This window comes from Suncus etruscus, chromosome 15 (assembly GCF_024139225.1).
Source record: "Suncus etruscus isolate mSunEtr1 chromosome 15, mSunEtr1.pri.cur, whole genome shotgun sequence".
NCBI classification, from domain to species: domain Eukaryota; kingdom Metazoa; phylum Chordata; class Mammalia; order Eulipotyphla; family Soricidae; genus Suncus; species Suncus etruscus.
In genome coordinates, this window is record NC_064862.1 from 76,157,029 (window position 1) to 76,171,169 (window position 14,141).

The 14,141-nt window shown below is 54.3% G+C and overlaps 1 protein-coding gene across 1 annotated transcript; it reads right to left on the reverse strand.

The window, feature by feature from the left end:
* Nucleotides 1-3,402: 3,402 nt before the first annotated feature.
* On the reverse strand, nucleotides 3,403-9,852 carry ZSCAN25 (zinc finger and SCAN domain containing 25). The gene is made up of 6 exons (XM_049788619.1): nucleotides 9,753-9,852; nucleotides 8,306-8,733; nucleotides 7,276-7,474; nucleotides 6,944-7,017; nucleotides 5,885-6,011; nucleotides 3,403-4,421 (listed from the first exon to the last, which is right to left on the reverse strand). Exons 1-6 carry the CDS (start codon nucleotides 9,817-9,819, stop codon nucleotides 3,574-3,576), a joined length of 1,743 nt encoding a protein of 580 aa, XP_049644576.1. The 5' UTR covers nucleotides 9,820-9,852; the 3' UTR covers nucleotides 3,403-3,573.
* Between the last annotated feature and the right edge of the window lie 4,289 nt (nucleotides 9,853-14,141).

A 14,141-nucleotide genomic window follows, 5' to 3' on the forward strand; every position in this document is an offset into this window, starting at 1 on the left:
AGCAGCCCCAACTCCCCCACCTCAGTGCTGACCAAAAGTGCTTCCAGGACCAATTTCCCCCTTCAGAGGCAGGAGTGGACACCGCACAGTTGGCCTGGGTAGTGAACCCAAGGTCTTTTGAAAGAATGAACACTTTTTTTTTTTTTTTGCAGGGGTCAGTCCCACACCCACCCATTGTGCACTGGGCTCATTCCTGGCTGTCTGCAGCTGAGGGGGAGGGGAAGGTGTTGAGGAGCCACACCATCCCCCATGGCTTCACCATTGCCAGCACCTTCTAGAATGTTTCCCAGCGGTCAGCTCAGAGTTGCCTAGCCCATTCCTTGCCAGGGAGGCACTGGGTTGAAGCCCTCTCCTGTGAGAGCAGCTGAGGTCCCTACAGAATGAGGAATGCAGCAAGCACTCAGGGACCTCACTGCAGATACAAGGCCAAGACAACGTCCACCAGGGAGCCCAGCAGTGGGGCGTAGGAGAGAGCTTGGGTGCTAGAGCAAGCTCCAATGAAGCTATAGCAGTTCCAGGTTCAGGGGTTACTCTGGAGCAGAAGATCAAACCAGGTTGGCTTTACACAAGACAGTGCCCTAAGGCCCTGCTCTCTAGACTTGGTGCCAGGTGGTATGGGCCTAACTCAGATCCTCCTAGAGTGATACTTGTGCCAAGTCTGTATCCTGTGTGCCTGATCCCCATGTGTCCAGATCACAGGGGCATAGATCCCTTGTGACTGGCATCTGGGCACCCGGGATTTGGGTGTGGGGTGCAACTGTGAGCTGAAGACTAAGAAGGGCTCTCTGGCAAGCTGGAATCAAGAAGTGAAATAAACCACCTTATGACAGTACAAAGGTCTGCTGCAGCCTAGAAAGTTAAACAGGAAACAGGAAACAGGGTTGGGAATACATAGCCTCAGAGGCAGAGGAGCCTGGGGACATCCAGGTATGGGGTTCAGGGGTCACTTGAGACAGATCTGAGGCCTGGTGGCAGCTTCTACCTGACATGCTAGATGGAGGGGATGAAGGAGACAGAGGGTTTAGAGTTTTTGTTGTTGAAGTGTTTTTGTTTTTTGTTTTGTTTTTCAGGCCACACCAGTAGCACTCAGGGCTCTGTGTTCAGTAATCACTCCTGGTAGACTCAGGGGACCATGTGAAATGCTCAGGATCAAACCCAGTCCAAAGAAAAGGTTTTTAAAACAGAGCCACAGCACTGGCTGACCTGGACTGAGATGAAGGGGGACCCCAAGCTCCAGGGTCCGAGCAACAGGACACAGGTCCCTGTGGTTGGCAAGGGAAGGGGACCCCTTTGTCAGACAAGGAGCTAAAAGAACTTCATCTCCAGGACACCACCTGAGGACTTCCCCAGAGCACTGGCACAGGAGTCGATGGTGATGGGGCTGCATGTCCAGTCTCATGACTGTGCATCTACCACTGTGATCCACAAGTACCCACCCTGGGCCACAAGGTTCCTGTCACAGTAGACTCTTACAGCCCTCTGAACTCCCAACATCTGGGCCCCTGAGTTCACTCTCTGTGCTGGTTCTGGACTTTGCTTTTAGTTTCCTTCAGAGCCACAATGCTGGAGACCACAATGCTGGAGCCTGGGGATCCCACTTAATCAACCTAAAGTCAACTCCCCAGTCCCGGAACATGGGTTTTGAAGAAAACCTTCACTGGATATCAAGGAATTGATCCACTTCTTAGTCTGATAGGGCCTTAGCTCAGAGGGTTTCTACTGAAGAAGGCTTCAGCCCACACCTGGGTGCCAACAGCAGGCAAGACCCCTGGACTTTTACCCTGACACTGGTTTGGGATTTTGTTTATTTTTGAGTCTTCTTTTTTTTTTTTTTTTTTTTTTTTTGGTTTTTTTTTTTTTGGGCTACACCCGTTTGACGCTCAGGGGTTACTCCTGGCTATGTGCTCAGAAATCGCCCCTGGCTTGGGGGAACCATATGGGACGCCGGGGGATCGAACCGCTGTCCGTTCCTTGGCTAGCCCTTGTAAGGCAGGCACCTTACCTCCAGCGCCACCGCCCGGCCCCTATTTTTGAGTCTTCTTAGAGGCCCAGAGAATGCACAAGGTTGGAAGGTGGTCTGCATGCTGGAGACCCAGATCCAGCCCGGGCACAAGTCCTAAGGGAGGAGTAGGCCTGACAGTGTTGGTACCTCAGATAAATCCAACAGAAGCACCAACATGACAGGCAAGGCTGGGAAAGGCCCAAAGGCCTGGCATGGTCTCTGCAAGCAGGGGCCTGGCTCCCTCGCCAGTAGCTCTGTAAACAACCAACCCACACACACCCTGGGAGTGTACTGGGTGTGACCTCCAAACAGAACCAAAAAAGCACCTAACACATGCTTCCAAACCCTTCTGTGGAGATTACAGGGAGGGAGGGAAGTAGAGGTGGAACGAGATTGTAATATTTCAGTCCCACAATAAATACCAGCAGTGTGGGAACGTTCTATAGTAAAGAAAACCCCCAAGTAAGACTGGAGAGATCAATACGGGGCATATACAATGCAAGATTTGCATGCAGGAGGCTGAAGTGAACCCCCAGCACCAGCTGCCCCCTCTAGGCACTGCCAGGAATGGTCCCAAAACAACTCTAAAGAAACAGAAAACAGAGACAAGACAGAGAGGATAATGGGGAAGATACTTGTCTTGTAGGCAGCGAACTCCAATTTGATTGTTGGTCCCATACAGGGTCCCCTGAGCCCAGCCAGGAGTTACCCCTGAGCACAAAGCAGGAGTCAGCTCTGAACACCGCCAGATGTGGCCTAAAAAGCCCCAGAAAAGGAAATAAAATGCATGACATTGGGAGAGAACTCAAGGCAGGTTTCTTTCATCCATGTGGACAACTGGTTACAGATTTCTTCCCAGGACCAACCAACCACATTCTTGGCTTTTGGAACTGGCCCCAAGCAAAATGGAAGATTTCTGCTGCCCTCTGCCCTGGTACTCAGGTACAGCAGCCAGCAGCTCAGGTCAGGCTGGGAGACTGCCAGGCTCCAGGACATGGTTCAGATCCTGCTTGGGGGGGGTGCACAAAGCCAAATTCCTTCCTTAAAGGGGAGCGCCCAAAGACCTGGGGCAGTGTCAGTACTGGAGAGGGCGGTGACACTCATGAATAAAACCCACCAGGACAAAGATCAGGCAGTGCTGCCCCTACACTACATTTGCTAAAATACTCTGGTATTTTATTCCATGGTCAGTAGCAAAATATGAATTTCCAAACAGGTGTGAGGACACTTGTCACTGTCCAAGGAAAACCAGGACGGGCCAGCTCTGGGAGAATGGCGGGAGTCACAGATGAAGGGGCAGAGAGCACATGAGAGCTGGCGGGGGAGTGGGGTACAGGGCCCGGAGCACACACACCCCCCAGCACCCAGCATCCCCTGCTATCCAACTCTCAAATCCCCAAGAACCCAGGATGCTCCAGGGCCAGGTACTCGCCCCCACGGATGCCCTGCCAGGTACATTGCCAGTGGCTAATAAATAGTAGCTAAGTGGGAAAGGGGATGCGATTGTGTGGATCGCGGGAAGCCCGCCAGAAGTGATACAGGTGGCCGAGTGTGTTCGGGCAGGCCACCCCTTAGGAGCCGGTGGGTGCGGGGATATCAGCACGGTGCTGGGTCTTCTGGTGGCGGTTGAGGATGGAGCGCTGGTTGAAGCTGCGGCCACAAGCGGGGCAGTGGTACGGCTTCTCGCCAGTGTGGATGCGCTGGTGCCGCACCAGCCTCTCGCCCTTGCTGAAGCGCTTGCCGCACACCTGGCAACCGTAGGGCTTCTCGCCTGTGTGCGCGCGCCGGTGCACCGCCAGGTTGGCATTGCGGCTGAAGCTCTTGCCGCACTCGCAGGCGTATGGCTTCTCACCTGTGTGCGTGCGCCGGTGCACCTGCAGGTGCTGGCGGCGGCTGAAGCTCTTCCAGCAGTCCCCGCACACGTAGGGCTTTTCGCCTGTGTGGCTGCGCCGGTGCACCTCCAGGTGATGCCTCTGGCTGAAGCTCTTCCAGCATTCGCCGCACACATAGGGCCGCGCGCCCAGGTGCGTGCGCTGGTGCTTCAGCAGGTACTCCCGCAAGGTGAAGCCCTTCCCGCACTCCACGCAGCCAAACGCCTTCTCCTCCTCGTGCGTGCGCTGGTGCCGCACCAGGTTGGAGCTTCGACTGAAGCCCTTGCCACACTCGGGGCACTGGAAAGGCTTCCAGAAGGAGGCAGGGGCATCCAGGGCACCAGGCAGGGGCAGGGCTAGGCCGGCCGGAGCGGGAGGAGGCTGCGGCCCCGGCACAAGTCCCACGGGGGCCACTGGGCCCTGCTCACAACTGGTCCCCAGCCCAGGCCCTGGGAGTACTGGCTCGAAGCGCTCGGCTGCCAGGCGTGCCAGTGCCCCCTTGAGATCGGCCTGCTCGGGCTTCGCCTCCTTCTCCTCGCTCCTGAGGCCTAGGGGACAAAATTGACATAAATTGGGGTGAGGCTGGGAGGGTCCCCCTCACATGAGATCCCCTTCCCACATACACACAAGTATATGCACGTTTCCTATCACTGACATTCACTCTCCTTCACGCTCACCTGAGGAAGCCCTGAGATTCAGGGCACTGACGGGGTGACGTCACATGCGCTCATGGTCAGAACAGAAGCTGGCACCCTTCTGGCACCCAGGCCGGCATCTCAGCGGTCAGGCAGGGGGTCATGCCCTCCTCCAAGGGAGACACTACAGCCCCTCTCCACCCGCACCGCCACGCAGAGGTCTGCAGCAAGCAGGAAGCAGGTCTGCAGGGTTGGAATGTGCCAGCCAGCCCTGTACTTGCCCAAGCCTGAGGAAGGGCCGCTAACACGATCAGCCAAACCACAGCTCCCCTGCACTATCATGCGCCTCACTTCACCCTGGGCCACCAACTTGGGCATTTCTTTCCTCAAAGACACACACCCAACAGTTCTGCCTGGGTTCCCAGGATGTAGCGAGGGACACTGAGGTGAACCCCGCCTGGTGACAGGGCCACATTTGCAGATCACCTTGTCAGCCTGAGCAGGTGGAGCCTCCACCTCAACTTGCTCTCCTGGGCGTCCCCACAGGAATTGGCGTGCGGACACTCAAAAACTGCCCTGCCCTTCTCTGACCAGATGCCTCACCCAGATGCCTGCATGCCCCAGACATGCCTGGACCCTACTAGGGACCCTTCTGGCCCCCTCTCCTTCTTCCTAACTGAAGATCACTGTTCACAGAAGAGCGAGAGAGGAGCTGGGGGAAAGGGGTACATGTGCTCCCAGGGGATCCTCCCACAAGGTCACCCACTATGGCAGAGTCTATGGCCTCAGTTGACTGTTGTCAGTGACCATACCAAATGGGCTCCTGGTCATGCTGTCAGTCCTACTGGACTGACAACACGCTGTATAAACTCACCACCTGCAGCATCTGCACAGGACAGTGACCAAGACAGTGGCCAACAAGAACTGGCCAAAGGGAGACTGCACAGGCCAAGACTCTGTCCCACCCTTGTGCCAGGCCAGCCCCAGCTTCCCAACTCATGTTCTTCCCTTGGGCACCCCCTGCTGGCAATGCAGCAGTTTTCCCTCCTCAGTCACCCCACAGCTCCTGCCCATTCCTGGCCACGAATCTGGGCCTCTGCAGGCTCCAAGGGGCCAATACCCAACCTCTGCCCATTTCCAGAAATGACCACCTCTGGGCTGTCACCCAAATGTAGCTGCCCTTAGGGTGCTTGACCAATGCCTGCTGAGTTGAAGAATGGAGCAGAGCACACTGCAGTTCTTAGACAAACCCTTGCTATCATCAACTGCAGACACAGTCATAGCTGCTCTCAGTTCATCCCAGCAGAACCAGTTCCAGGATGCTGGAGTTGAGTGCTCACCGGCCTCTCACTTCAGCCCATGGGAGACCCTCTCACCTGAAGAGGAGACCCCACAATCTTGGGGCTCCACGTACTCCCCGAAGCAGTCGATCTGAGCTGGGGTCACGTGCCTCCACTCCTCTTCAGGGAAGGCCAATGCCATGTCCTTAAATGGTCCAAGCACCTAGTTGACAGGAGAGCAGCAGGTGAACAAGGTAAGCACGGCCCCACACAGGATGGTAGATGTGGTGGGCCACCGCCCCCAGTAGCAAACCCCCCCCCCCACAGGGAGAGTGCTGATGGGCAAAGGGGAGACAAAGCCAAACCAACAGCTCCATGATCACTGCCCCAGAGCAGCTCCACAGTAACCCTGTCTCAGAGTAGGCCAGAACACACCCCTGTAGAATAGCCCTAAGGAGGTAGCACCAGGCCTGAGCCAAATACAGTCTGCCTAATATGGACCAGCCTTTCTTCCTACCCTAAGAGTACCCCAGTGTACCCCTAGACCTGGACCAAAGAGAATTGTAGACAGGAGGCTGTGCCTCTCTAAGCCCCTGGAATCCATCATAAGTAAATGATGGATTTTACATCCATAGGTAAAGATGTGCTGATACAAACAACGATCCCCAACTTTACCCTCATGCAGCCCCAATTCAATTCCAGGTCTGCCCATTCATATGGTCCACACACGCTGACCCCAGGCCAGCTCCAGAAAGAGCATCAGCTAAGCCTGCAGAATGGGCCCGGGGGTGCTAAACAGGGGCACCACTTTTCTGTGAGCTGAGAAAGGCGCTGGGTACTAACCCTGACATCCTCAGCACCCATCACCAATAAAGTCAGCCTTGAGGAACATAATATTACTGGCTGCTTTGCACCCCACTGACCCGGGCTCTGTCCCCAGAACCAAATACGACACCCCAAGCCCTGCCAGGAGTGATCTCTGAGCACTGCCTGCACACAATCAGAAGAGGAAAAGAAATCACTGGGGAGTGGCCCAGATGATGATGGAACCCCAGCCCAAGTGAGAGACAAACACAACAGGACAAGCACCTTGAGGGAGAAACAGAGGCCTGAGGGCACCTGGGAGTTACTGAAGCAGACCTGGACACCACCCACCTGGGTTCCGGCTGCCAGGAAACCTGCTGCCATCTCCTGGTCCCTGGTACTCACAGGCGGGAGAACTGGCACAGCTAGACAGGAGGAAAGTGGGAGAAGAATCAGTGGGTTTCTGCAACAGCACACTTGAGTCAGAACCAAGGGGGATGCCAGGCAATATGTGGAGGGGGGAGAATCCCCTGCTCTGGGCTGGGAGGTGGCCCCAACCTCTACATCCCTTCAAGGTACTGGTGTGCATCATGTGACCCACTGGCACCACCCCACAGCCCCTGCCCATTCCTGACCACGAAGCTGGGAAAGAGACAGAGGGCAGTCCTGGAATATCCCCTTACCCTGCTCCTGGAAAGGCTGCGGCCCACCCGAGTCCGGTGGGAGCTGTTCGGGGCTGCACTGGTTCAGGCCCGACACGCCATCACTCTGCGGCAGCCTCCACTCTGGCTTTACCTCCACCGGGCCCGTGGGCATACCAGGCTCCCAGGGGTCCCTGCAGAGCATCACTGTCTCCTGCTGACCCGGCACTGAACTCGGCACCTATGGAGAGACCCAACGCCCATGAGGAAGAGGGAGGGTGGGAAAGACGGGGAGGCAGCTGGGTCCCCTTTGCTGTCCTTACAAACGACATGGAGTCCTGCCGCCACCCCAATAACCCATCGCAGAGAGGCCAAGTGCTGGTTCTTGAGAACTTGGACCCAGAGAGAGGCAGTCCGAGAGATGCTGGGGAAAAGGCACAGGCCCGGCCTCTCTGCCGGGTACTGGTGGGAGGAAAAGTGCCACCAGGTTAGGAAGATCCGGACAAAACCAGGCCATTAGGACTGCAGGGGGTGGGGGTGGGGGTGGCACTCAAGGCTGTGGCCTCAGAGCCCCTTCCACCTTCTCAGCATGCAGGGGAGGTCCTGAGAGTCAAGTTGTGGTGTCACCAGAACTGTCCTTCCATAGCTGCCCCACACCCCTAGCACTGCCACATGCCACCACCACCACCCCCGGAACACTCGTAAGGGGAGGTTCTCATCAGGGTCACTAGAACTTGGAGACCCTCAGGTCTGAGGCTCAGAGGGCAACAACAGCCTACCTGCCTCCTGCTGCTCTGCAGACCCTTTTTTCTTGGCTCACTTTTGCAGTGAGTCTAAATGGTTTACAAAGCCAGAAAAACTCTTGGGGTTCAGCTTCTCATGCCTCCACACCCCCACCAAAGTGCTACAGCCTTTCTCTGGGACCCATCACCTTTTCCTCAGGACATTTGGTACTTTCCTGGGGTCTGAGTGCGTTTGCTCTGGGTCCCACATGTGCCAAACAGGCGCACCCAGGGCCCCCTCTCCTTCCTACACCACCGCACCCGGCCCCGGATGGCCCCTTCTCACCCACCGCCTTGGCCTCCAGCGCCCGCTCGGTGAAGTCCTCCACCATGGCCACCAGCGCCCGGCCGCTCTCTAGGCCATGCTCCCGCACCCAGGCATAGAACTCCCGCGGCAGGATGCTCAGGAACTGCTCGAGCACCAGCAGCTCCAGGATCTGCTCCTTGGTGTGGATCTCTGGCCGCAGCCACTGGCGACACAGGTCCTGGAGCTCCCGCAGTGCCTCCTGTGGGCCCGCAGCCTCCTGGTAGCGAAACTGGCGGAAGCGCAGCCGGAATGACTCGGGGTTGGGCTCCTCGCGGGCCCGGCCCCAGGGCAGTTCCTTCTCCAGCTTGACCACGGGAACGCCCAGGTGCTGCTGAGGTTCTTCTGCCATCACTGGCCGCTCTTTGAGCATCTTCACACCCCCTCCAGAGGTTGAGGGTCTGGGGGGAGACCCTGGGAATGGGAGAAGACCAGGGCACCTTGAGTAGCTGCCAATCTCAGCCACCAAAAATCTCCCAAAGGACAGAGACTGTTTCCAAGGGGGATGCACTAGAGACCAGAGCAATAGCACAACGGGAAGGGCGTTTGCCTTGCAGGCAGTTAACCAGTGTTCGATCCCTGGCATCCCATATGTTCTTCCCGAACCTGCCGAAGTAATTTCTAATTGCAGAGCCAGGAGCAACTCCTGAGCATCACCTGACATGGCCCCAAAAAAACCAAAAACAAAAAATATACAGAAGAGGAGACGCACTATCGTTTACCCAACCATAGCTATGTGCTGCCCTTGCATCCAGCTAACTCTGGTTTGATACAGGTCGCTGCATATGGTTCCCCAAGCACCACCAGGAATGAGAGCAGAGCCAGAAATAAGCCGAGTATCACTAGATGTAGTTCCAGGACAGAAAAATACATATCAGTACTAAGCCACAGAGATAGGAGGAAGGGGCTTGCAATCATGTAGCCAACAGGGCTCAAGCCTCAACACTGCACAGAGCCAAGAGAAAGTTCTGAGTACCACAGTGTCACTGTTTCTCTCTCTCATTCTCTAACACACACACACACACACACACACACACACACACACACACACACCAACGCAAAATATAAGTAAGCAACAAAGCAGTATTATTGTATTAGTACAGCGTGGAAGGAGCCTGCCTTGCATGCAGCTGACCCCGATTGGATCTTCAGCATCCCTTGGATTCCCGGGTGTGGCTAAACTCTCCGTCCCCCACCAACACATATATGCATGCATACACGCATACATATTTCGTTTGACACCAATTCTCTGGAGAAAAGTTCAGAGCTAAACAGGAGGAGGGGGGTCTCCTGAGGAGACTCAGGAGCCTACACGGGTTGAGGAGCCTGGCTGTCAGAGGGACAGAGGAAGAAGACTGAGGCACGCCTTGGCCTGCCCTCCCCACGCCCCGATCGCATTCCCCGCCTGTCCACGTCCTCCCTCCGCTCCTCACCCGCTGCCCTTCGGCCCCGCACGGTCCGCACGTCGGGCCCCACGCAGGGCCGGGCGCGGAAGGACATCGGGCCTGGGTCCTGCAGGGACCGACAAGCCGGGGCCTAGAGCTCAAGCAAGGCGCCCCTGTCCCGGGGATCCAAGGCACCCCCATTCTCTCCTAAAAAGTCGGGGGGCTCCTGCATCCTCCACCACGCACGGGGCTCCCCCTTCCAAAAACAACATCCCGGCGTTGAGCCGAACCGGCGCCTCAGTGCCGGAGTCTCGGTGCCCGGGAGGCTCGGGCAGCCCCTGCAGCCGCCCGACGCCCCAGTCGGCTCGGCGCCCCCCGCCCACGCCCCCCGCCGCCCACTGCGGCCCCGACCTGCCGCTCACCCGCGCTCGGCTCCCTCGCGGACCGGAAGTGCGCCCGGGCCCTGTCAAGACAGGTGCGCACCATAAGGAGACACTTCCGCTTCCTCTCTAGGAGTCCCGGAGGTCGCCGTGTCTCTATGGTCGCTCGGACGGCCGGACGGCCGGCGCTACGGGCCGCCTTGGATGCTCGCGAGGGTCGCGGGGTCGCCTCCGTATCTGAGCCCCGCGCCCGCTTTCCCTGGTTGCGCACGACCCTGCAGGCACCCCAGGGGGACATGACTCTAGCGCCTCCCGCTAGGGTTCTAGAGTTCGGTCGTGTTTATTCCAAGCCCTTTCCCTGGCTTTGTGCGGCAGACGGGGGGTCCCCCAGATATTATGAGCCACGTGACGGGCACCCCTGAACTCGGGTGGAGAGATAAAGCAGGAAAGGCTCTTGGAGGGGCCAGCAGCGGAACTGAGATCAGGAGGTGGGGCCGGTCCACCTGTACCCATCATCGCTCCTCCAGGTGAGCTCTGTAAGGGAAATCCTGGGGAAGTTTCCAGGCAAGAGGAAAAGATTTCATACTGGGAGCCAGCGAGGTCAACTGTTGAGGATGGAGATTATTGGGGATGGAGACTGGGTGGAGAGAGAGAACATGGGATGATCTAGATGTGCGGAGAACTGAGAAGTGTATGTTCAAGAGGACAGGGCTTTTCCGGAGTAGAAATAGGCAAAGACATATATGAACAAGCAAGCGAGATAGAGATACGTGTTCAAGGGAGAGCATGGGCTTGTAGAGCAGTAAGGCACTTGGCCTTGCACCAAGGCAAGGAAGGATGGGGCAAGAGGAGAGGAAGGGAGAAGAAGAGAGAGGGAGGAAAGGAAAAATGAAGGAAAGGAGAAAGGAGGGAAGGAAAAAGGTAGGATAGGGAAGGGGAGGAAAGGAAAAAGGAAAGGAAAGGAAGGAGGAAATCTTTGTGTACTGAGTCATACCTTGTGGGGAGGCTCACTTTCACTCTTCAAATATTTCTCCTTCCACTGTGCCTCTCTAAGCTTTTGTACAAAAACCCATTTCAAGTGATTGTTCTTTGTAACATTCTTCCCTCTCCTCCTGCTGGGCTTGGTTTTTGAGGTGTGGAGTGTGTGGTTATCCTGTGCTCAAGGATCTCTCCTGACTAAGGGTTGGGATGGAGGGTACAATATATATATTGTACCTACTGGCTGTACTATCTTAGCGGCACCTCACTCTGTTTATTTCCCGCATTCATAATGTATCAGTCCTCTTGGATTGGGGACGCCGGGGACATGCTTCCAGGACAGGATCCTCAAGGGAGGACTGGCCTCCTGCACTGCAGGTTTGTATCCCGTTACAACTGGACTCACTGCTGTCCCCCATGCCCAGTTCAGGGCCCATGCAGAAAAGTGACTTTTCCTTGAACATTTCCCTGAGAAGCCCCTGAATGGCAGCGCTGGTTCACATGCTCCATCAGTACCAGCACAGAAAGTCGGGTGTGCAGGTCCAGCCCTGACGGGAATCTGGATCACCTGTTAGGAGGATGAGACTTTTTTCTTTTTATTTTTGGCTTTTGGAACACACCTGGTGATTCTTCTAGCTCTGAGCTCAGCGATCACTCCTTGGATGGCTTGGGGGACCACCATATGGGATGTCGGAGATGGAACCTGGGTCGGCCTTGTGCAAGGCAAACTCCCTCCCCTACTATATTATCTCTTTGACCCTCTGAGTGTCACACATCCAGTGACCAGCATTAAAATTCCCATATTGCAGATGAAGAAACAGTCCCGGGGTGAGAACTTGCCCCAATAGGGTGGGAAGGTGGCTTAAAAGGCTGGAGCACTCATAATAGCCCAGTTTCGTTCCCAGCACCCCACCAGCCTACTCTGCCAGGAGCGACCCCCAAGCACCAAAGGATGCATTGATCCTGCTGGCAAATGACTAGTTATAAAGGAAAGTAAGGCTTCCCAAAGAGAGATCTGAGAGGGACAAGGGGACAAAATTCAACCCAGGGAGGAAGAACTAGCCTTGGTGCAGTGATTTCAGCTGTTCCTGCTGCCTCACTAACATGTGAGGGGAAAGGAGGTTGGAAAGGAAGTTCACTCCCAGGCTGCTGTATTCCTGAAGCCCCAGCACAATGTAGTTTATTACCATGATTAGCGACAACCAAAAAAGCTATTACAAGAAATAAAAAAATAGCTATGAATTACAGTATTTCCTGCTGGTGCCCCAACATTCCAGAAACTCTTGGGATCAAAGAATAAATCACTGGGGCTGTAATGGAGAGGGGATGAAAAGCCAGAAAAGAAAACACCTGGTTCTAGGACATATGAAGAGCAACATCCTGATATAAGCTTTGGTGCCCGGAGCTGACTCTCAGCCTTACTTCTGCAGCTGAACAGATTGAGCTGCTCTAGGACCAAGGCAGTTCGCAGAGCTAGTTCCCATCGACAACTGCTGTGAATTGACTGAAGACAGGCAGACATGTGTATGGACGTGGACAATAGATGGGGGAATCCTCACCTATCATATCTCTCTGTTCCCTTCCCACTCTTCACCACTTGTCTAAAAGCAAGAATGAATATCAGGGGCCAGAGCAAATACTAGAGCAAGAAGGGTATTTGTCTTGCACACAGCTAACCCAGGTTTAATTCCCAACACCCCAGAGACATCAGGAGCAAGTCCTAAGCACCACTAGGTGTGGCTCCAAAACAAAACAAAAGGCACATTAAACTATATATAACTAACTTAATTGCTAAAAGCAAGAGTTATTTTGCTTTCTCATTTTTAAGTCTGTTTAATTTTTCCTAGTTTCATTGAACCACCAAACTGCTTACTGTTTTTTGTTTGACCCACACCCAGTGATGCTCAGGGCTAATTCCTGACTCTGCACTCAGGAGTTAGTCCACACGGTGTTCAGGGGACCATATGAGATGCTGGGAATTGAGCCACATCAGCCACACGCAAGACAAATGCTCTACCCACTGTGCTCCAGCTTCGAAACTACTTACTCTTATTTTACATGCCTACAGCTTCCCAGTTGAATAATCTTTTAAGTCCTTAATATTCAGACTTCGATCCAACAATAAGTAAAAAGCAAGTTTTACGTCAGTGTGAAAACAAGTAGCCCACTCTTATGAAGCAGGATCCTGGAAGAAACTGAGCCATAGCCATGATGGAGCTTCCAAAGTGCTTCTTCAGGCTGAGGCCTTGGGATGTCATTTGAAACAAACTCTCAGAGTAATAAGCACACCTTTATTCAATGGAAGGACAAAAGCACATTCCTAAACAAAAATGCATACATGTGACTTTTACAGATTCTGATACTTAGGGGTCACAGAGGCCTCTTTCATAATCACTGGAAGTGACTATTGGTGTCTCTAAATGCAGTACACGCATTCATAGGTGGAAAGAAAAACACATGCACTTAATTTTCTCATTTATATTTAGGTCAATTTTGTTTCCATCTTCCTTGCCCTGCTGATCCTCTGCCCTTTGATGGTTGAGGTAAAATGTGGCAGAACTACCTTAGAGACTAGCCATCCGAGCACACAATGTTATATGTTTACTGGAGCTCCTAGTAAAGATTACAACTCCTGCTATGAAGGCCTCAATTGCTGGAATGACAAGAATATTTAGATGGGGCCGGGCGGTGGCGCTGGAGGTAAGGTGACTGCCTTGCCTGCGCTAGTCTAGGACGGACCGCGGTTCGATCCCCCGGCGTCCCATATGGTCCCCCAAGAAGCCAGGAGCAACTTCTGAGCGCATAGCCAGGAGTAACCCCTGAGCGTCACAGGGTGTGGCCCAAAAACCAAAAAAAAAAAAAAAAAAAAAAAAGAATATTTAGATAACACTTATCTTATTCACAGATGGTTATGAAAGTTAAAATAAAAGCATACAAGTGCTTTGACACCAATACCATCTAAAGAATCAAAAACTTTTATTAGGCTCAGGGTGAGGAAACCAAAGACAAAACCACCTACCAAAAATGTCATTCTTAAAAGTCACTCAGATGTTAGAAAAAATTGTATATATTTTAGAAC

What these genes read in the sequence shown, in the direction of transcription:
- ZSCAN25 (XM_049788619.1), bottom strand. Translation starts at nt 9,819, where the DNA reads ATGTCCTTCCGCGCCCGGCCCTGCGTGGGGCCCGACGTGCGGACCGTG. An exon ending in GCAGCCTTTCCAGGAGCAGG is followed by an intron (nt 7,018 to 7,275) that starts GTAAGGGGATAT and finishes CCTCCTGTCTAG; the next exon opens with CTGTGCCAGTTCTCCCGCCT. An exon ending in TCCTGGCAGCCGGAACCCAG is followed by an intron (nt 6,012 to 6,943) that starts GTGGGTGGTGTC and finishes CCTGTCAACTAG; the next exon opens with GTGCTTGGACCATTTAAGGA.